This window comes from Poecilia latipinna, unplaced genomic scaffold, assembly GCF_001443285.1.
Source record: "Poecilia latipinna isolate Pla-1442-1.1 unplaced genomic scaffold, P_latipinna-1.0 Scaffold1000, whole genome shotgun sequence".
NCBI classification, from domain to species: domain Eukaryota; kingdom Metazoa; phylum Chordata; class Actinopteri; order Cyprinodontiformes; family Poeciliidae; genus Poecilia; species Poecilia latipinna.
This window is the reverse complement of record NW_015113616.1, coordinates 68,860-92,028: the sequence shown is the minus strand read 5'-3', so window position 1 is coordinate 92,028 and position 23,169 is coordinate 68,860. Positions and strand designations below refer to the sequence as shown.

The 23,169-nt window shown below is 36.8% G+C and overlaps 2 protein-coding genes across 3 annotated transcripts in view; one reads left to right on the top strand and one right to left on the bottom strand.

The window, feature by feature from the left end:
- The first annotated feature begins 5,876 nt into the window (after positions 1-5,876).
- Positions 5,877-15,383, top strand: ica1 (islet cell autoantigen 1). The gene is made up of 13 exons (XM_015050597.1): positions 5,877-6,163; positions 7,610-7,639; positions 7,712-7,883; positions 8,703-8,775; positions 9,421-9,544; positions 10,238-10,436; positions 11,443-11,568; positions 11,644-11,742; positions 11,820-11,899; positions 12,326-12,372; positions 12,918-13,121; positions 13,442-13,516; positions 14,379-15,383. The coding sequence occupies exons 2-13, from the start codon at positions 7,623-7,625 to the stop codon at positions 14,498-14,500; spliced, it is 1,338 nt and encodes a 445-aa protein (XP_014906083.1). The 5' UTR covers positions 5,877-6,163; positions 7,610-7,622; the 3' UTR covers positions 14,501-15,383.
- A 1,861-nt stretch (positions 15,384-17,244) lies between these two features.
- The window catches only part of LOC106958612 (glucocorticoid-induced transcript 1 protein-like), a 35,680-nt gene continuing 29,755 nt past the window's right edge, over positions 17,245-23,169 (bottom strand). For both annotated transcript variants that reach the window (XM_015050596.1, XM_015050595.1), the window contains exons 7-9: positions 22,472-22,661; positions 21,675-21,795; positions 17,245-21,042 (exon numbers count right to left, since the gene is read on the bottom strand). In XM_015050596.1, the coding sequence (XP_014906082.1) occupies positions 20,721-21,042; positions 21,675-21,795; positions 22,472-22,661 (633 nt within the window). In that variant the 3' untranslated portion in view covers positions 17,245-20,720. The remainder of the gene's footprint in view (positions 21,043-21,674; positions 21,796-22,471; positions 22,662-23,169) is intronic.

The following is a 23,169-nucleotide window of genomic DNA, read 5'->3' as shown; positions in this document are numbered from 1 at the left end:
CGCTTTTTAATAAGGCGCCACAGCCTCAGAGGAAATTTTTTATTGAGACGACTGGTGGGGAGACTGCGCTGCTGCTGGGAGCCACCAGTGAACCTATATTTTCAGAGCAAAATGTCTTCTAGGCTGTTATGGTACACATAAAGCATGGGGACTAAGAGATGTAGTGTGCATACAAACATTAGAAATAAAACACCTTCCAAGCAAGAACTCCCCGCTTTCCAATTTAGTTTCTGGGAAGAGACTATTATCAGTATCTGACTTGTTTTTTTAAAACTTCCTCCACATTCATTGAGACATGTCATCCATCTATCTCAGCCTCGGGGTCCAGAAGCTCCTCGGCCATGAGTGCCTGCTGCGGCGGGGCTGTATTTCAGCATGTTGAAGTGCATGGAGAATTCCCATGAAGGGTAAGGGATTATGGATTTTGGCCTCTAAGCTGCCTGGATGCCCAGTGCGGATGTCTCTGAGCGTAGTAATCTTCAAACAGCACGCAGAGTGATGAGTGGGCACCGAGGAGTTCTACTCAGGATCTAAATGTGTTCCACCGAGTTAGAAAGAGATAGAAAAAAAAAAGAGCAAGAGAGGGGGAAAAAAACCCATTTGATGCAGAAATGGAAAGGATCGACTCGGTGGCTCCTCGGGGCGAGAGACACTTTTGATCCTGTGACCTGTTTTGAGCCTAAAGTCTGCGTTGAAAACTGGTGCGGAGCTGCAGATCGCTTCGGAGTGGTGCAAATGTAAATGTCACAGTTCCTCATCACTACACGTAACTGTGGATGGAAAAAGTCAATTGAGTAATTTTTGGGGTCATACCAGGCACCCCAGGAAGAGCGGGGTGCTGCTCATATAAATGGGTCCCAGAAAAATGGCCGCTGTGTTTCAGGGTTCCTGATGTTAAAGGTGGCCCATTATGCTTTGTTGAACAAGTTAAGAGTTTTATTCGCTATACAAAACACGTTTATTACATTATTTGTACAAAATCAGACTTGTATCATGAGACTCCATGCCCACTTTGAGCTCCTTGATCCGTCTTAGAGTGTCTTGTCACTTTAAATCCTCATTGTTTATGGCTGGATGTACAATTATACAAAACTGTACAGCTTTGAAAAGCAGAAGTAGAGCCTCCTGCGCAACCAACAAGAATACAGCAAGTGTTTTTTTGATTTGTAAGTGAACAGTTGTCTTTTCCACAGAGTTGGGTAGAGTACACATAGTTGTACTCAACTAAAAGTAGCACTACTTCAACATATTTCTACTCAAGCAAAAGTAAAAAGCAGCCTTCCAAGACATAAATCAAGAGCAAAAAAGTATGTGGTAGAAAAAAAAAGTCTACTCAGATACTAAAGACCATATCAAAACATCAATCGTTTAATATTCAAAAGTTAACAGACTGACCTAAATATGAAGTTATGTGGAGATGTTGGTATTTTAAGGACCAAATTTAAAGTAATTCATATGAATACCATGTTTAAAAACAAAATCACGCAAAAGAAACATTTTTCCAAAATCAGTTTCTTTCAATATAAGACTTATGAATTTGTGAAAATCTCCAGGTGTGTCTGTATTTGGTGATTTTTTTTTTGGTTAAAATAATCAAGCTTGTTCTTTATTCAGTGAAATTATTCCCAGTGGGTAGAGTATTCAGAAACTTTACACAAAAGTAGCAATAATTATGATAAAATTACTCAAGCAAAAGTAAGTGTCATAGAATTACTCTTAAAACTACATTTTTCCAAAAAGAAATCTCAAGTAAATGTAACTAGTTACTACCCAATTCTGCTTTCCAGCAGCCATTGTACAGTTTGTATAGCGGTGAAACCACCTGTCAAAACAGGCTGGAACTCAGCTGGGGTTGCTAGGTAACAGGCAGGGCTCGGCTGGGGTTGCTAGGTAACGGGCTGGGTTTCACTGGGGTTATTAGGCGAGGGGCCTGCTGATTTGTGACGTTACATTCCGGAGGTTTTTGAAATGGCTCATTTTCTAGACACCAAAAAACATGACCTTATTGCCAAAAAATGGCCTGGTGTTTTTTAAAGTGTTTGGTCTGTTTTTAGAAGCAGTAGAGACCAAACTGGAGGTACAAAAACGTGCAAAATGTGAATTTTTCATAATTAGCCTCAGGCTTATGGGGTGGAATAATAAAAACACATCTCATTATGTATTTTAAAAAAAATCTCACCAGTGAAACAGCAGAATCTCCAAGCTAGAAAATGTCAGAGAAAATCAATAGTGACGTATGTCCCTGATCAATATCTGAAAGGAATTTCCCTGACTCTCTCTTGATTGAATTAGATCCCCTCGAACAGCATCACTTAATTTAATACCCTGATTGGTTCCTGCCTTATTCAAGTGAACTCAAATTACTTTAGTACAATGTAGGACCTGAACTTAAGATTGGAAGTGGACAAGGAAGATCAGATAGGTTCAAGGACACAGGCATTTAGAGAGATTACGTTCGCTTTTCGTTATAGCCACTGTATCTTCCTGTTTGTATCAAAGACTTCTAGATGATATCGCAAGTCACGGTTGGGAGCTGTGTCGAAAAACTTCCTGCAGTAAATCAAGAGATATTTTGAAGTTAAAGATCCAAAACACTCCAACAATGACGTGTTTTCTGAGAGCGCAGCGGATGAAAACAAGCTGCATTGTACATGACGTGACCTTCGGCGGCTGAAGGATCAAAGGGTTCAACATTATAATCAAATTAAGTCTGCAAAGCTTTACACAGAGCTCACTTTCCAACTATAAATCCATAACCTGCTGTTTAAATGTACCTCACGGTAACTGCTCACAGAGCTGTATGCTGCTCACACACTCCTCGAGACTCTACAGCACAAATACTGTCCAAGGCTACAAACAGGTACATCAATTTGGGAGCTTGACAAGAAATTCCCCTTTAGGTGACAACAAAATGTACATGCCATTAGATCAGCTGCAGTATACTGTGATGAAATAAATTGAAGCCAACAGATGAAAGCTTGGGGCCCCAAACACCAGAGAGAAGACTATAAAAGGTGTTTTTCCACTTCCTTTGTGCTACACTGCCATCTTTTGGTCAGAAACAGAACTGCACCTCAGTTGAGGTCTGATTGAAGTGTAAAAAATAAAATCTAATGGGATTTTTTAAATAAACAATGCCACTGATTTTCTAGTAAATTTTACAACCTTTGTTACCTTCTTACATTTTATATCTTCCAGTCATAAAATGTGTGAATTTTGTGTTTTGCAAAGTTCACACATTTGGGTTCGCAAAATGTTTTTTTCCTAGTTTTGGATATTTCTTTACTTCCCTCACCATCGTCCACATTATGTGCGGTGGCCAGGGCCAGATTCAGTAGAATAAAGGCCCTGGGCTGGAGCCGGTTTTGGTGCCCTATAATTTATGCAAATTACAGAACATTATTAAGTAGCGCTGCACATTTACAGACACAAACTAAAGGATTGTTGGTTTAAAACATCTGGCAGATGAATCTATGTTGGTCCCAAAACTGTGATAATTTTCAAAAATTACATATATTATTGTGTTTAAATTGATAAAAATACAATATTTTAAAGGGAAAGTATTGTGTTTTCCAGGCACATTGTGATATAAAATGACACAGTCAAGTAACTAGGTTCAGTTGTTATAAAAAATTATATATCAAATATGACTTAAAATAAATTAGACTTTGTAATTATATGCATTGAAATTGGGCCTCTGTCACTTTAAAAACTCCAGCTTTTTTTGAAACTACACTTTTAGGAAGTCATCACAACAGCACTCCTCTATCAACCTTCCAACATTTTTACAAGTGTTTCACTTAGAAGCAGCTGCTACAATGACCTCAGCAGATCCATAGTTCAACCAGATGTTTGCTAATTGCTGCTGGCTAGTCTGAAGGAGCAGAGTGGAGGAGTCAGAGAATGACTGCTCTGCGAGGGGGAAGCTCAAACATTTGGAAACTGCAGCTCAGAGGAGAAACTGTGCCACGAAGGCAGAGCTAGATCCAACCAGGCGTTTTGAACAGTTGAATGGTTGCCATGGAGATTGAAGAATTTCTCAAACATGAATCAAAGAATTAAGGCAAAAATAAAGGAATAGCATTATAATATGAATTAAAGCTTAAAAATGGTTGGTAAATGTCAACAATGCCCACCAAAACTTTTTTGGGTTGGGCTGCCCCCCAAAAATTCTGAGCCCTGGGCTACTGCCACTCTGAGCATTTTTTTTAAAAGTCTGGTCCTGGTGGTGGCAATGAAAACTTTGGTTGATGTCCAGGTTTGTTTTTCACACTTGTTCACCCCACTCTGAGGGAAAAAGTGTTTTTTTCCTTCTCTTTGTTATTTTTTCTGGATTTAAATATGTTTTAAATCATTTCTAAAAAATATTCCATGGGTAACAAAGCTTATAAAAGCGCTAAATGAAAATCTATTATTTTTGTAAGAGTAGACATTTAAACCATAAATGCACAGCTAAAAGTAAAAACTAATTGAAAGGTGTAATCAATTTTGTTTCCATACATTATAGTGCCATAATTCTACTTTTCTGGAGAAAAAAATTAATCAATCGCCATATACTGATTGCTCCTTTCACTTTGCTTACAAGCATTTATTTGATTTCAAATGACTGGATTGATTCCTTTGCCCACTCTGGGACATTACAACATTATCTGTAGATCAGACAGAAGCTTTCAGCTGAACCGCGATGGGAAATGTATGGAGATAATTATGGAGGATAATGTTTCACACAGTGACCTTTAGTGAGACGTCACCGTCACCAAGAACGGATTCTGGAGAAAATCTGGCAGCAAACAGCAAAATGTTTGGGTGTTCATGATGGGCACATTTTCTTTCATCACATAATATTTTTATACTGTCAACATAGCAAAAAAAATCTTTCCTATGACCAAAGAGAAAACAAAAACCTTCTGCTGTCAAATTATTGATTAATCCAAAGACTAATGAACAGGTCAGTCCTGTATTGATGTAAAATTGCTGTAAAAGCAGCACACACTGCTGCTTTTAACATGTGAAAACCAGTAGAGCTCAGTTTGATTTTGTAAAATAAAACATGCGCAATAGAGCTCAGTAAATTGTTCAGTAGAGTTATTTAGTGCAAAACTTTACTCTTAAGGTTCAATTTGTTCCGTCTGTGTGGATGTTCAATTAGCGACACACCTGCTGGAGATTAAAGCAGCGATACAGTTAACTTGGCACGGTCCAGTTCAGATTAAACCATTTTAAATTTTATTTTATTTTAAAATGTGTGTCTATCATTAAAACAGAGCATATCAACGTTTAAAAACTCACCTGTTGTTTCGTCTTTTTATAGGATCCAAGTGTCGTAGGGTGAGAAGCGCATGCGCAGATGTAGGCTTAATAAATGCAGTTAAATTAGACAGCAGGTATTCTCTGAATGTATGGAGGTGGGTGTACAGCTGAAATGAAATACAAAAAGACATTAATGACATCTTGGAATATTTCTCTCCCAATTTTTGATTCATTTCGTAGTTTCTTCCCCATTTCCCACATTTGTTAATATTTTTCACATTTTCTGATTTCTTCAGTCAATTTCGAAACTACTGTTAAGTAAACACATGCAAATGTTCACTGAAGTTTTGTGCAGGTGTTGGACTTAATTACTTGCATAAAAGTACAGAGGGAAAGCGGGGGGAACATGTAAAATATAATTTATTTAATTTGAAGCTAAAACGTATTAATTAACTGTTAATAAGAATCTAAATTCATTTTCATGTTAGCATAAAGTATAATGCAGTGTATTTTAGCTTCTTTTTTTTTTTCAAATACTTATTTAGTCTGGAGACCTTCTGATCCACACTATTATCCGTTTTCCTCCGCTAATAGTGCACAACTATCTACATAAATCCTCTCAATGGGGTATGTTGCCACGTTTGCGCCAGACAAACACCCCTGAATTGTGCGCTGCGGTTTGCAGAGTGGATGCAGGATGCGGGGATGTTTGTGTCTCCTCTCTGAAGAGGAGGGGAGTGCGCCCTGATTGACGTCAGCTTGTTTCGTGCAGACGGACAATGAGCAGCTGTGTGTACAAATTTACAGAATAAACCCGGGCCTGAAATCCCGGCATCGCTGCTGCTGCTGCTATTTATGCATCGATAAAAGAGATGCGACCCTGCTTTTTCTGCATGCTGCCTTTTTCGCTCAGGTAAGTGAGCTTTATGTTATTACTTTATCTCTGATCGCAACTCGCTTCGATGTGATGCTCATGGATAATTCAGAGACACAGAAGCGCCGCTGGGCTTCCGCAAAATGACTCTGTTTATTTTGTAAAAATATTCCCAATTAAGACATTTTACGATCACTAATGATAAAGAAACACATAAATGTAGTTTTTAGATGTGATTCTGTTCGGTATGGAGGCTTAATAAAGAACGGTTTGGTGAAATCGCATCATAACCCATCTCATTAACAGGAGTCGTGACGCGCGAGCTGCAGATGACGCTCCTCGCGCAGCAGGGAAGCCCGAACTGCAGGGAAGGGGGCGCCATTTTTAAACCAATATCTAAACATTTAAGGCCAGATATGCTGTAATTAATGGCAGTGTAATAATATATATATTTACAGAAAAGCTTCCCGATACTGAAATGTACTACACAGATCTGATCTAGTCTTTTTTGTTCAGAGTATTTTTAAATATAAAGCGAGTATAAATAAAATAAAATCCAAAACAGAGATCCTTCTGGCTTGAATGAGAACAACCTCCATCTCACAGTTTTTCTAAATAATAGACAAATAGGTTGATGGGTATTGAGAAGTTAATATCTTATATTAATATGTAAATGCATTTATGTGGCATATGTATATCTGCAACGTTTACAATCCAAAGAGTAATTTTATTATCAGGCTAGCCAAATAAAAAAGCCACAAATATCTTGTGACAGTTTGAAAATAACTACTTAGAAAATTTGTTGTAATTTCTAACCACCATTTTATTTCTTTTTAGGAATTAAAATAAAGATAAACACAATTTAGCAAAAAGAAGATGTAAAAAATAAAATAAATGCAACCTGATAAGAAGCAGGACTGCACTAGAAAGTACTAGTGTAATTCTTTGTAATTTAATGCAAATATAAGGGAAAAAAAGTGAAAATCCATTTTAAAAAACTGAGTTTGTAAATTTAGAAACAATAGCTGGTTCTTTTTAATGTTATTAAGAGCCATTGTGAAAAGTCCATATAGCTAATAAATTTGCCTCCAAATAAATTAATCTATAAACTTCAATTAATTTTAAAATTTAAACAAGGGTCAAAAATATGCAAGAAAAAAAACAAGGAAATTCTTTAGATTAATGTTGGAAATTTTCTAGCAAAAACTTGGATAATTTTGGATTTCAAAAGTCGGAAATTTTTAGATTCATTTGATTTTTTTTTTCAGCAGATTTTCTCCTCTTCAATCTCAGAAATGTCCTTAATTTTTCTTAAAAAATTTCTAAGTCTCAAACTTCCTGATTTTTTTTCTAGCAAATGTTCAACTTTTCAAGCTCAGAAATGTTCATGTTTCTGGAAAATTTCTGAGATTAATTAGAATTTTTGGGTGAAAATGTTGTCTGTTTTTCAACAATGGTCCCAGTATGTCTTCATTTCTTCCCCAGGTCTTCTTAAAAAATGGAGGACAAACATTTGTGAGTATACCTCGGTATTTAACGGGTTCTATCACCTGCTGTAGCCCTGATCCAGTCCTCCTCTCTTCATAGCGGCTCCTCTGGGGAATACCTGGGCCGCTTCATCCAGAACCGAGACTCATCGGTGGTGAACAAGTTCCAGAAGAAGTACTGGAAAACCAAGCAGACGCTCATCAAAGTCACCGGGAAGAAAGAGGACGAACACGTGGTGGCGTCAGACGCAGAGCTGGACGCCAAGCTGGAGGCGAGTCAAGAGTTTTTCCTCAGAGCTTTAAACTTTTAGTTATCACGTCACACTTCCGGTAACTTTGCAGCTTGGAGGTCACCGTAGCGGTCATGGCAGTTGCTATGACAACAGTGAACTAGCAACAATCTTAAAACTAGCTCTCGCCTCGTTCTCATCTTACTCATAAACAATATAAATACAACTATTACTCGATTACATTTATTGAGTACTCTACCCACCTATGTGTAATACTAAGATAAATATCAGTGACATTTACTGTAGTACTCACTGCCGAACTAGCAAAATTAGCTTAGCTAATGTAGCTTTTAGCTATAAGCTAAGTCTGACATGTGGTCTACGTTTGTACAGCTGATTGTATGTTTAGCCAAATTTTTTATTCACAAGTGTAAATTCAGGAGAAAAATCCCTTGCTTTGTGACTGATCTATTTAACTGTTTTCAGTTACTATGTCTTTCAAAAATTGTAAGTGTATTATCTAACTTCAATTACACAATGTTATAACTCCTGCTGATGTTACTAATATTACATTAAATACTGTTCTTTGTTTTATAATAATAATAATTAAACAACAACAAAACGTGTGCACAGGTGGGGAAAGTACCTGGAAATTTTACTCAAGTAAGAGTAGCACTACTTCTACTTTTACTCAAGTAGCCGCCAAAAAAACTGACTCAAGTAAGAGTAAAAAACACTTGAGTCACTTGTCTACCAAGATGGTGCTGACCACTTCTGGTTCAGACATGTTGGAACTATGTATTTCATTACTATTTAGTTATGCATGTAAAAATGTTAATGTTTTTTAAATCTCATCGCCAGGTCTTCCACTCCATCCAGAGAACATGCATGGAGCTGCTAAAGGTTATTGAGCAGTACCAGAGGAGGATCTGCTGTAAGTCCAGAAAACTCAAAAATATCAGATTGATGAAACTTAGCCAGTCAACCGGGGTATATTACTGTTCAAAATACCAGTAACTGTACAACAGCAACAAGTACTGCACTCAAGTAAGAATAGCAATACTTCAATATATGCTTTACTCAAGTGAAAGTAAGTAGCATTTCCAAGAAATTACCTCAAGTAATTTTGTGAAAAGGCCACTCGAGTATCTTTTTACCAAGTACTGAGTAACTGATCAAAACAACAATAAATTAATATTTAAAAATTATATCAGACATACCAGAATTTGTGTCTGGTGAATGTTTGGTTAAAACATGTTTGTTCTTCATTTAGTGAAGTTACTCACAGTGAGAAAAGTACCAGAAAGTTTACTCAAAAGAGGCAATACTTCATAGTAAAATTAGTAAAGGAAAGGTAAAAAGTAAAGCATAGTAAAAATACTCCTGAAAGTAACTGTAACTTTTAAACATTTAGTTTGTTTTAAATTTGGTCATCTGGATTACTTTTGTTCCCTTTCAAGACTCTTTATATGTTGGCTTATTAAAGTTTTAGTGGCTGGTTTTAGTAGCAAAGACTGAAAATCAGAAGGAATCAGTATTTTATCTTCCTAAAACAACATTTTTCATCTTTACTTCTCAGTCCTTTCTCAGGAGGAAAACGAGCTGGGTCGTTTCCTTCGCTCCCAGGGGTCGCAGGATAAAAGCCGGGCTGGGAAGATCATGCAGGCGACAGGGAAAGCTCTCTGCTTCTCCTCCCAGCAGAGGTAGCCATCACAGATTCTGAGAGGATCCCCACACAAATCCCTTCCTGGATCATTAGATTTAGGGATATAAAATTTCCACAAAATCTTTCACATAAAGATACAAGAGCCTAAGGTGTTCCCAAGGGCCAAAAAACAACTGTTAGCCACTGAAAAATAAAAAAAGGCCACCACGGTTGTGATGTAAAATTTATTTATTTTTGCAGTAAAATCACCAATTAGATGATTGATGATTGCTTGTCAACAAGTCAGATGACAACTGGTGTGAGGCCTGCAAACAGCGAGTCGTCGGTTCCAGTGTCTGATTTTGCTTCGTATTGTCACTTTAAATTTGTACAAATAGGGACAAAGTCAAAAACATATGACAGTGGGTAACATATTTTGGCAATAATTGGTTTAATAGGCTCAAAAATGGTGGCCATCTTGAGAAATGGCCGACATCCTGAAATTCAAGTGGCTAAAGGGAAAAACCTGAGAGGTGAGCATGCAATTTTTTATGCTTGTATCCACATTAGAACAATTTTTACAGTAATATGCTAAATTATCAGGGGCCTAACATGTTCAAATCCCTCTAGTAGACCTCAAAAAGCCAATCAGAGGGTCATAAAGTTCAGGATATTGTAAAATAAACATAGTTCTTGGATTATAGACTTCTGGAGGCTTGATTTTTGAGGACAGCTCTACTTCTTCTTCTAGGCTGGCTCTGAGGAAACCTCTGTGCCGTCTGTACCAGGAGATCGAGACTTTCCGTTACCGGGCCATCTCTGACACGTGGCTGACGGTGAATCGGATGGAGCAGTCCCGGACCGAGTACCGCGGAGCCTTGCTTTGGATGAAGGACGTCTCTCAGGAGCTCGATCCGGACACACACAAACAGATGGAGAAATTTCGCAAGGTTTGTCCTCCACATAGAAAGGTCTACGGAAATAACAGATGGGAGTTCACCGCTAAATATCAACTAGTTCACAGTAATTCGCGATATCGAAAGGATTGTGGTGTGGTGTGACCAAAGAACATCCAGGCTTCTTTGGGTCTTTGGCTGCTGTCTATGGGCCTTACAGAACATGATCATTCAAATTTTTACACAAGAGATTTTAATTCTGATCAGTTCTGTCTATATTAATTTAGAGTCTATTGTCACTTTAAATCTAAATAACCAGTTGTTGGCCACAGCCCCAACTCGGCGTTTACAATCACACGTGAAAATTGCTGCAAACAGATGCACAATTATACAACAGTACAGTTTTGAAAAGCATTAGTAGAGCATCGTGCACAGTCAACAAGAATGCAGGAAGTGGTTTCTGAATGGTAAGTCAAAAACAAAACAAAAACGTGTCTTTTCCAGCAGCCATTGTATAAAAATCGCGATGAATATCAGAAATTTTCTAGAAAAAACTTTGACATTTTTGATTAATCTCAGAAATTACAAAGAAAAGAAACATGAAGATTTCAGAATTTCCGACTTTTGACACCCAGAAATGTCCAAGGTTTTCTAATCAAATTTCTCAAAATAATCTCAAATTTTCATTTTTTTCAAGCACATTTTCAACTTTTCAAATTCAAAAACATTCTTGTTTTCTTCTAGAAAATGTACATTAATCTTGAAATTTCTTTTTTTTTTTTTGGTGGAAATGTACTCTTCTTCTTTTCTACCAACAATGGCCCTAATGCGCCATTGTAGAGTTGACTCCCAAAACTGAAAACTTTGCATACAGTAGATGAGCTGAACAAAACTGCGTCTCTCATGTCCTGTCAGATGTTTTGAATTCATCTTGTAAAGAAACAAGTTTCAGATTCTGTTTTCATCCACCACTAGAGGGCAGAACTCACCCAAAAACCACAGCCAGACAGCACTTTGTCCAGTTTAACTTGTTTATTTTTCCCTTTCAATTAAATCTTAGGTTCAGGCTCAGGTCCGAACGACCAAAAGCAGCTTCGACAAGTTAAAGAACGATGTCTGCCAGAAGGTTGACCTGCTGGGGGCGAGCCGCTGCAACCTCCTCTCTCACGTTCTGACCACATACCAGGTTCATCTCATCTTTTGAGCTCTAATCAGGAAACCAATGGGAAATTGAATTAAACAGAAATTCTCTGTGTTTCAGACGACTCTTTTGCACTTCTGGGGGAAAACGTCTCACACCATGGCAGCCATACACGAGAGCTTTAAGGGCTGCCAGCATAATGAGGTTTCCACAGCGAAGGTCAGAGTGTTTTTCCATGAGGAAAAGAATTAGAGGAAAAACATAAAGAACATGATGAGCTGGATTATTGTTTACAGGATTCCACGGACAAAAATATGGAGAAGAAAATATCGGAAAGGGAAACAGAGGAGAGAAGAAACGAGACAACTAATGAGCAGCAAGTTTTCCATTTAGTTTTTACTCTTGATCAGGATGTGCAAAGCATGAAACTCATCCTTCACTGCAAGAGTGTAATATCACCAAGTTGTTTGAGAAACATCCAACTTGAATACATTTCAGGGGAGAAACGGGAAAACATGCTACGAAAAAAAAACAGTTTTTACAAATTCAGATGTGGCAAAATGATCAGTACATCTAAAGTTTCTTTAAATCAATGCAACTGAACTGAATTTCTAGGGATTTATTAAGTAACAATGACTTCCTGTTTGCCTGGAGGAACTGTAGATGTGACACTTTACTGGTGTGCAGATTTAAGATCAGACTTTTCTTTTACTGTTATGTCAACAAATGTGTGTAAATATACACCAAAGCTCTTCCTTTATATGTGCAAATTACTCTGATGTTCTGCTTCTTAATTTTACAGACTAATCTCATTAGGACATGAAGAAAAAAGTGAAAAGATGAGAGAAGGTAAAATATGAATGTTTGTTCATGATAAGTCATTAAAAAAACATGCTGTACCATTATCCTCCAAAATCTTCCTGTCTTTTAGTGGGTTGTGCCAGTGGTGACATCCGGTTTTTGATCATGTGACTCTTCTGATGCAAACAAATTGTTTCTATTGCAATTTTGCAAAAATAAATATCTATATGGCTAAAAAAAACAAACACCTTTTTTTTTATCAAATAATGAATTGACGTGTTTCCATTAATCAAATTTATTTCTGAAATATCAAATTGCGCAATTATATGGTCAATAGAAACAGATCTTGTGCCTGGTCAATTTTTTGTTAAAACTAGCTTGTTCTTTATTTACTGGTAGAGTATCCAGATATTTTACTCCAGAAGGAGTAACGATACTTAATAATAAAGCTACTCAAGTAAAAGTAAATGTAATACTCCTATTAGTACATTTTTGCCTAAAGTAGATGTTACAAGTTACTACCCAACTCTGAACTATGCTAAGCAGAAAAACTCCAGAGTCTTTTATTAATAAGATTGTTTCTACTTTCTCAGAGTTGGATGGTGAGGAGGACAGCCTTGCTCTGCTCAATGAGATCCTGGGCGGTTTGTTTGTGGATGATTTCTCCCAGGAATGGACCAAAGGGTCTGGAGACACAGAGGCGAGCGCCAGTCCATCGGACACCCAGCAGCAGGAAAACTCGTTCTTTTTACCGTCACAGCTTTTGGACCAAAGCTTGAACAAGTCTTCTGCCTCAGGTCAGAAAACAACCAAACCTCTGATTGTGCAGTTTGATTTACTTCGAACTAAAAACTTGTGGAGTAATTAAAATGCAAGCATGCAGAGAAGGAATCTAGAGGTGTTTTATTGTCAGTGCTGGAGGATGAACTTTAAAAAAGTGATTGGTTTTGTTATGCAAACAAAACAAGCAACATTCCCATTTCTTAATGAAATATTCCTACATTTCCTGGAAACATAAAAGTGCCTAAAACAACATTTGAAAGCTGATAAGGAAACTTTTCAGACATTTATCAGATGTGTGGAATGATTTCTCTGTCTTATTTTATTTGTGAATCAGACTGGACCGGGATCGTCCCACAGCTGGATTTATCACCTGGATCTGGACAGAACCCTCTAAAACCAGCGGTGAAAGGTAAGACTAATGGATGCAAGTGGATTAATGGTTTATTAGATTAAAATTAGTTCTAATCGATTAGCTAATAACGTCCTATTAGAACTTCTTATAGTGTTGTAGTTTGGCCGCCATCCAAAAGAGGGCGCTGCTGGTCATCCATAAGCGGAGCGGTTGATACAGAAAGTTAAGATGGCGGCGGCGCCATGACAGAACGGTTAAGAGAAACGGTCCAGAGTTCGTTGTGGAATGTAAAATGTACTTTAAATTTTGAAATATAAACACTCAACAAGCTCCTCTAGTTATTGTATCAATATCGCTCATTCAGTCGAACTTCATGACGGAGGAAGAAAAACATGGCGGCAATAAGGACGGTTGATTTTGAGGCTTTTGCGAGTTAAAGCACTTAATGGAGCGAAGTTTTAACTTTCCTTCAAGAGCAACCACCGACGGTACTTCTGAATGGGAAATTAAGTGTTAAATATTTCATTATTTTCATGTTTTTATTTTTCTTTTCAGCAACCTAATAGGTTTTATGCTTTATGAATACGTCTAAGACCGCAATTTTCCGTTTATTGAGTCAGGATTTACTTCAGCGGACATAAAATAATGTTAAAAAATTAAAAGACTTTTCAAATGCATCATATTATGAAAAATTTAGCCCTTCATTATGGAAAAGCGGTCGGTTCTCGTGTTACAAACGAAAACTCAGAATTTTAAGAAAATGAATGCTTATTAGTCAATTGACTAATAATCTACCTTAGATTAACTCATTATTTCATATTTGGACCCGTAGTAGGACTGATTTTTGACACTGAGAAACAAAACCAGGAGTTTAGATTTTAATTTAATGACTCGCATGTTTTGTTTTCCTGCTGTGTAGAAACAAGCGGACCATCCAAAGACCTGTCAGCATGGTTCAACCTGTTCGCTGACCTGGACCCTCTCTCCAATCCAGATGCAATCGGAGAAGCCAACAGAGAAAACGAGCTTCACACAGCATAGTTCTTCCTGAGCAGCATGACACATTTAAAAACCACATCTGCTGAAGCCAAAACCTGTTTTGGCTTCAGCTATAAACTGTTTCCAGTATGATGACAATAAGCACTCATCAGAGGCTGGAAGGCTGGATTTTTAAACTTCTTCCAAACGCCAAAAGAAACTCACACACAACAATCAAGTCAGAACAAGTTACCATATTTAAAATCAATCACAATTACTAGATTATAACAAAACATAATGCACCAAATTTGTTGCTCTAATAGCTGCGTTTCCATTGACTATATAATTTCGAAAACAACTTCACTTAATGGAAACGTCAATTTAGAAAGAAATGTTATCGATTAAAATTTTTGATGGTAGTTGGTTTGAAATTGGCTTATTGCTCAAAACTAAATTTGAAACTTTTTTTGCATTATACATGAGTCATATGATCAACAATTGGATGTTACTACTGGCAGAAACCACGAAGAAGACAGGAAGTAACATGAGGAAGATGGCACGTAATTTGTTTAAATGACTTATTGTGTGAACAAACTTATTCACACGTGATTTAACTGCATTTCTTATTTAGTAGAAATTGCAAAACTATTCAAGTTTTGTGCAGATTTGAAAATGGAGAGATTGTCTTGAGGAATATTCCCCATTAAACTTGACCATCCATTGCTGTTGTCATAACTCTTAACTATAGATGAAATTCTGCAATTATTCTTCAATTAAAAAGTTTATGTTTCAGTAATCTAATTAAATATTTGAAATTATATAGTGCACTGCTTAAGCATTATTTTGTGCCTTAATTTGTATAACTTTCAACAAATAAAAACAAAGTGTTGATTTGCTTAGGGAATATTGTCATCTAAAGGTGAAAAAATGTACAAAAAAATTAAAAAGACTTGCCTACTGAAAATTTTAGCAAAAAGAAGTGAGAAAATCCAGCCTTCATCAGAACTCGGCTGTATTTTACAGCTGTAAAAGTTAAAAACTGGTCACAGAAAGTTGGTATTTTGATTCGTTTTAACCATTATTACAAAAGTTTAACTTTAGTAATTGTTTGGAGATTTTAGTTAGATTTAAACCTGGTGGAATATTTAGAATGTGTTTAAGATAATTTAAGTTTCACAAGGGATTTTATTAATCAAAACAGCGACTCATGTTGCTATCAGATGCAAAAAGCACATTTATTTTTCAGCTTAAATATTTGTTTTGTAAACTTGAATTTAAGTCTCTTAAGAGCTGTAGAAAGCAGACGTTTCTTCCACTCAGTTCAAGCTTTCGATCAGCACAACTTAAAGGTTTTGCACTGTGAGTTTTTATAAGACATCCAGTTGGTGTTTAAGCTGTTTGCTTTATTTGAAGAGATTCCCTCTGTAGTTACATGAACTCATTACTGCATGATGCATGCTGCCGCTTTAGTTATGCTGTTGGTCATCACTGCTTTATTTTTCTAAAGTCTTTAGACATGTATGTATTTTCCAGGGCTGCTCCTTTTGGGCAACATGCAGTTTTAATTTTATGTTTTGAGCCAGTAAAACAGAATAAGACACCATTTACTAATGTTGATGAAAATGCTGCATCAACAAGATGCATATGAGGAGGAATGTCTTGAAACTGCCATGTCAAACTCATTCTCATTTTGGACCATATCAGAACCGTGACTGATTTCAAGGGCCTGTTGTGGCAGAATATATTAATAAAACTGTTAAAATATTCACACTGATCAGTCCCTTCAGGATTTTGAGATTGTTTTTGATTTTTTTGTAATCAGATTTTGTGATGCAAATTTAGAAATATTTTCATGGATTTTGTGATATTTGAGCTTTTGTGTGATGGTAAATGTGATTTATTTACTTACCATACAAATCACACAGAATACCTTGACATCAAGAAAAACTTGAGGCAGCAGTGTAGTAGAAGAAATACTGCCACCTGCAGGTGGGAGTAGCCACTCCCACAAATGTTACAAATGTTTGCAAATCTTTTATAGTCCGCCAATGTTGAGGACCACAATTTTGGAATTGCAGTGTTTCCATTAAATAAGAAACACAATTAAAATCACACACAAATAAGTTTGTTTATAAGGCGTTAAGAAAAAATGCTCCGCCACGGTTCTCCAACTACTTCCTGTCGTCTTCTCCTTCATGGTTTCCATCAGTGGTAATATACAGTTTTGGATCACGTGACTTGTGTGATGCAAAAAATTGTTTCCATTGCAAATTTTGATATGGTCAAAAAAAAAAAGAAAAAAAAAATCCCACCTCATCCTAAAGCTCACAAACGTATCAAAAAATCTGGAGTTTTCAAATTTTGCATGTATCCATTAAGAAAATATTTCCGAAATGTCAATTTGTGCAGATATAAGGTAAATGGAAGCACAGCTATGCTCTTATATGTTCCTGAACATTTTTGCACAAAATTAGTATTAAACTAAGAATTATGCATTACCATGAAAAAATGCGGGGATCTGTTGATTTTGTGTAAATTTCCATAATTGTTAAATCGCAAAACTCTGCAGGGACTGATATAATTTTACAGATTTTTTTTTTAAAAACTGATTTGATAACATAATATTTGAGCACTAAACTTATCCTAAAGTTTCTATTTATGTGTCCGTTTGGAGTCAAGAGGTCCACATAAAAAGCTACGGCGGGCCGGATTTGGCCCCCGAGCCTTAAGTTTGACACACCAGCTTTAAGATATTTACAGATGAGACTCGTTTTGACTCTTGAAGCTACGCGTTGTTTTAATTTTCCATCATATCGACTACATGAAGAGCCTTAACTTTACCTCAGCCTCTACATGTGAGACGTTACTGAATGCTGATGTTTGTCCATCTGTGTCTCAAAGCCCTTTAAAAAGAAAAGACATATCAATTCAAAAAGGCTTTTCTGTTTCCTTTATTGAAAAAAAAAACAAGATCTACACAAAAACATGTAAAACAGGAGAATCAATTTATCATCGCCAACAATGGCAACTACTTCTTTAAACATTCGGCACTGAATGGATACGGTCGAAGATTTTGAAGTTGCAGAACAGATTTTATTTTTCAGGAATTGATCGTTATTTAGATGAATCTCAACAGGGTGTCATCAGCATATAACTGCAACGTTTATGCTTTAATATCTCTAAAACGTGCTGAGAACTCAGCAGTAATATCAGACGTTAAATGGGCCTTTATGGAGCCCAAGCTATAAAACAAACTAGTGTTTTTCTGCTAATTAAAAATCAATTGCACATTCTTCTGATTGTTCTAAGTAACAAACTTGAATACAGCACAGAACAGTGATTATCTTTTCCTTTCCAATTAAGTGCTTACGCTTGGGCTTATTACCAAAAAAAAAAAAAAAAAAGTTTGTGTGTTTCCCAAATTACGCAGCAGTGGGTTTATGTTGAGCACTGGTCATTTTGCCCCTTTTTTACTCTTATTTTTATTTCTAAAAATCCCCTGATAGCCTACTGTAAGGAAACATTTTTAATAAACTTCATCAACTCTCAGAAGGTCAATCAAGGTCAAATCTGTCAATTTTGACCCAAACAGGATTTATTTAAAGCCAGGAAACCAAAGAAATCTCGAAAGAATGCTACAAATAAATCACAATCTGTCTTTAGATTAAATTCTATATAATTATAAATTATTAAATATTTTGTTTCAAATTATTTTTGAAACAAAATAACCCTTTTAATTGAAGCCGTCTAGAACAGGAAGGCAACTGTAGACTCAGAATTATTTTCTTAAAAACATTTTCAATATAAATATGTTGGATAGAACATAAAACATAAAAAAACTATTGAGAACACAAAACAGATTAAATTAGCTCTTTTCCTAACAAGATCATCTGGGAAATCTATAACTGAAGCAGGAAGTCAACAGTATAACCAATAGATTGCAGCTGTTTTTGAGCGTTTACCTTTTTGGTAAAACAACAAAAAAACAACCTTTTTTTCATCAATATTTAGCAGCTTTTGTTTTTCTTTTCTATGCATTTTAAATTCTCTCTGATCCACTACATGCACAGCTTTAGCTCCAATGGCGTTTTAAAGTCAGGAAACTAGATTTTCTGGAGGTTGAGTGGCATGACGAAGTCTTCAGATTAACCTAAAAGCAGTTAAAACACTTTTAGGTTAATCTGCATATGTGCTCACCTACTATAAATTGTTCTGGTTGCAGGTATTTGATGGATAGAAATCAATACTGATCAGAACAGGAGCAGAAATTACAACGTCCATCTAAACCAGCGGTGTCCAAAGTGAGGGGCGGGGGCCATTTTGAGACTTTTTATTTCAAATCAAGATAAAATAATTTTCTTACAACAGAAAATAAATACGCCACAAAGTTTTACAAAGCTTTTGTAATATTAGAATCACATTTATTCATACACTTGTTTGTTTTCTTAACAGAAAAGCCAACTTTAATGTACCAAAATCAGCTTTTTTTATTTATTAAATGCAGCAAATATAGCAAGCATTTTAAAAGAAAATCCTGCTATATAGATTTTTTTTTAATATAGCAAACAAGCAAAATCCTTGTAAAGTTTGGGATCTACCATGAATAATTTCCCTTTGTTACAAAGGGATGCTTGCAAGTAAAATGTTGGCCCACATGTCAAACAGTTTGAACAGCCCTGATCTAAAACGCTCCCTTATTGGTAAAATACAAACAGATTATGTAAAGAAAATGAGAATTTCACTTTATAGATTAAAGATATAAAAGATTATATCCTGCTGACATGTTTTTTGGGGGGCAGTGGGGATTTTTGCCTTTTAAATTTTAATTATTTTCACTGGTTTTAATTTTTTTCCCATCCCATTGTTAAATACTGGGCATATATCACCCCCTTTCTCCATTCTGCTACCATCAGAAAACCTTTTTCCAATCTTCCTGCGCACTCAATAAACCACTTTATAAAACTTTTTGCACCCAAACAGGAAACTTTGCCTTCAATTATTTCAGATTTTGAATTGCTGCCAGACTCTTTGAGCTTTTTTGTGCTTTTCTTTCCCATTTTTATTGATTTTGACCACTGAAATAGATAGAAACAGTTTTTTTACAGGTATGAAGTGGGGATGCCGATCCTGAAAGGGGCAAATTGACCCAGAGCCTCATATGACACTGAATCACTTTACAAAAATGAAAAACACACAAACATTCTGGCACAAAAATTGCCCTGACATCCCGAATATGACGGTCTCTGTGCCGTTTTGTAATTTGCTTTGGTTTGTGTTTAATATAATTGTTACACAGCTGCAAACTTCTCAAGACAAATCAAAGCAGCTGTGAATTAAAGTAGCTCATGCAGCTCGTTGTGGAATGTGTCGTAGGCACCTGGAACAATGTCAAAACCTAAAAATTCAGTCTGAATCAAACCTACGTCTCCTGGGAATGAAAAACAAAAGAGGACATTTTGAAAACAAAAAAAAAATCTCCTTGTGAGAAAATGACTATGAACACTCAGGAATGGCAGCACAGCCCCACCATTCGCTTCTGAACAACCTGAGTTACTGCGAACAGTCGGTTGGGCCAATAAGAAGGCGACAGGAAAGTCGTGTGCTTTGTGGTTACTTGGTCACTGATTAAACAGCTCGTATTTTTGCATTTTGTGCTTAGCTCGTCCTGTTGCCATGGTGATCACACCGTGTACAGGTTCAGGCCTGGCCTTAAAAAAAACTGCAACTACACTCAACAAGTACTGCTGCTTCTCATTAACACAACGCAACAAGTACATTCAAACATATACGTCAGAAATAATAACAACAATAACAATAAAAATGTTTTGTGCCCTTTAGAGCCAAAATGGGGTAAATTATAAGAAATCCCATTTGTGTTTTAGCTTCAACACTGAACAGCTGGATAATAACATGAACACAATGCAGTTTCTGCTGATATTGCATGGTTACAATTGTGGATTTTTTCTTTTTTTAATTTTTATTTATTTTTTATCTTGATAAGACTGCCAACGCTACATATAATTTAATCATTCATTTCTATTTATTGCAGAATAAGCAAACGATTTCCTGCTATATGTGACGATGGGAGGTTAGGTTAGTGATGGGAGGAGAGCGGTCAGCAACAATGCCCAAACATCAAGTATTATCCTCAAACAGGAATCCATTTCCAGGCCGAGGGCGCCCCCTGCTGGCTAATGTTAGGATTATCAGAGTGCAATTTTTTTGTTGTCATTTTTTTTTCCTTTTTGTTTTTAAGCCAAACCACCAGGCTAGATGCAATGTTTTATTTGTAGGTGGTTTGGTCATGAATACCTGAGGACCAGCTGGTGAGGACTACATGTGCTGAGCCGTCTCCTGACTCAGCACTCAGGCCGCTGCCGCCGCTCAGGTCTGCGGAGGACGAAAACGTAGCTGCTGGCGCTGCGGGCTGAGTCGGGGTCACCTGAGTTGTGAGGCCGCTGCTGGTGTGAAAGCTGGGGCTGATGGGGGAGAACAGGGAGGAGCAGAGGAGTTTGACGGGGCAGAAGGCCGAGCCTCTGGGGATGAAGTTCACCTTGTTTTTGTCAGGGCACGAGAACAGAGGGAAGCCTTTTGATTGGCCAGATCTGAAAAGGACCGAAGGTACTCTTAAATTACGATGGCCTCCATTTTGTTCACAGCAATTTTGTTTTCTTATGAACAAAACGTGGGAAAATAACAGTTTTTCTGCAATTAATGACTAACAATCAAATTAATCATGATTAATCGATTATTGAAATAATTGGCAACTAATTTAATAATAAATTTAACATTAACTTGAGTACACAGACTTTTAAAAACAAGACCATTTGCTTAAAAAACTATTCAGAGCAGTAATTAAGCCAAACTTTGCAGATATACCTATATATATTGCATTAAAGAAATAAGACTGTTTTGTCTGTAAATATGTTTTATCCAAACAACAAAAACTCAAAATCATACAAAGTATTTGTGTCTAGTTTCTAGTGTAAATATCTTAGTGCACTTGAAACGAGACAAAACTAACATTTTACTTTTCAGCAAGAGCTAGGGGCTTGTTTTAAGTGAATAATTCCTTAATTAAAAAGTTCTTGTTAAATTGGTAAATTCTGATTCTTCTACATGTAATTGTGGAACAATGCTATGACAAAATGAAACTGCCACACCTCCAGAATAAAGTTTTTATAAAAATATATGTTAAAACTGTGTAATAATGGAAACACATCATGATGCTACTTACACCAGCTCATCGAACACTTTGACCCTCTCACATCCCTCTGGAGGTTCCCGTTTGAACATGTAGCTGTTGTTTGGTTTGGGCGAAGTGGCGAACTTGGGAAGAGGAGAGCTGCACCCGCTGTCTGAGAACAGAGAAACACAAAGCAACACATGGTGAGCAGGCCTGTCACAATACACAATAAATCAATTAATCGCACAATAATCAATAATTTCCGTGTGGATGATTTGTCATTTCTCTCTTTCTACCAAAAACTGGATGACAGTCTGGTGTTTTGGTCTTAACTAGCCTTTTGGTGAAGCACAAACACAGACTTGGTAATTCATGCACCCCTGAGTGTTGCATGTGGTGCAGGGGTGTCCAAAGTGCTGCCTGAGGCCATTTGTGGCCCCCAACTGCAGATCAACAAGTTTTAATGAGGGTTAAATTATTACCAATGAAAAGGTTAAGTACAGCATAAAGTATTCATCATTTTATAACCAACAGGTTCATCCAGAGTCTTTGACTAAATTTACTGAATTCATTTAATTGAATTTGGCTAAATATTAGCAAGTGTTCTGAAAGAAACTGACCCAAATCTTATTCCTAAAACTGTGTGTAGATTAGATAAATTGAGCCTGAAGTAATTTGAAAACTAGACTCCTTTCTTTTAATATAGCAAACATGCAAAATCCTTTTTATTTGTTGAATCTATGATGAATAACATCCCTTTCCTTCCAAAACATAAATAAATAAAATCGGACGACTTTATTTTAGAACAATAGAACAACAAACTATCATCAGTTTAACTTAGAGCAAACCTTTATCGATGTCTTCAGCAGAACAGGGACTTCCGTCGTGGGAGTGGAGGTGGTCGGAGCTGCAGGGTCGGGGCGACGGGCTCGACTCGCCGCTGGACGGGGCCTGTGTGTCCGTGTCCCGTGTGTCACCGCTGCTGCTGTAGCGGTTGGGAGGGAAGGGCGGGCGGCGACCATCCACCACCTCCATGGCCTGAGGAAGAGAGGTGGAACAAAAATAGGGATGCAAATGATCGATTACTGGGTTAATCTCGAGTTTGATCGACTAAAGATTAATTGAAAAGCGGCCATTTTCTTAGAAATTAGTTTTCTCTTGTATACATAGGGTCGGCCATCTTTCCATAACAGGAAGGGTTAAATTAAAGGCAGAATTTAAAAAAAAAAAATCATTATTTTTTTTTTACATCATTTTGTGTTAGCTGTATTAAATTCTCACTGAATAAACAGAAAATTGTGGTTTCCTCACGATTAAGCTTTATAAAATATAACAAACAGGACTTAAAAGATTGCAGAATAGAAACGTTTAAAAATGAAAATAAAATTTGTGAAACGCTTAATTCCCCATGAACAGACATAGGAACCGTCATAGACATGAATACGTAGACGCCTCATGGAGCGCTGAGTCCTCCGTAAAAGCGTCCGCCATCTTCTGTGTGGCAGCAGGGCGATCAGAGCTTCTTAAGTCCTGTGCTGTGTGGACT

What these genes read in the sequence shown, in the direction of transcription:
- ica1 (XM_015050597.1), top strand. An exon ending in AGATGGAGAAATTTCGCAAG is followed by an intron (nt 10,437 to 11,442) that starts GTTTGTCCTCCA and finishes ATTAAATCTTAG; the next exon opens with GTTCAGGCTCAGGTCCGAAC. An exon ending in ACGTTCTGACCACATACCAG is followed by an intron (nt 11,569 to 11,643) that starts GTTCATCTCATC and finishes TCTGTGTTTCAG; the next exon opens with ACGACTCTTTTGCACTTCTG.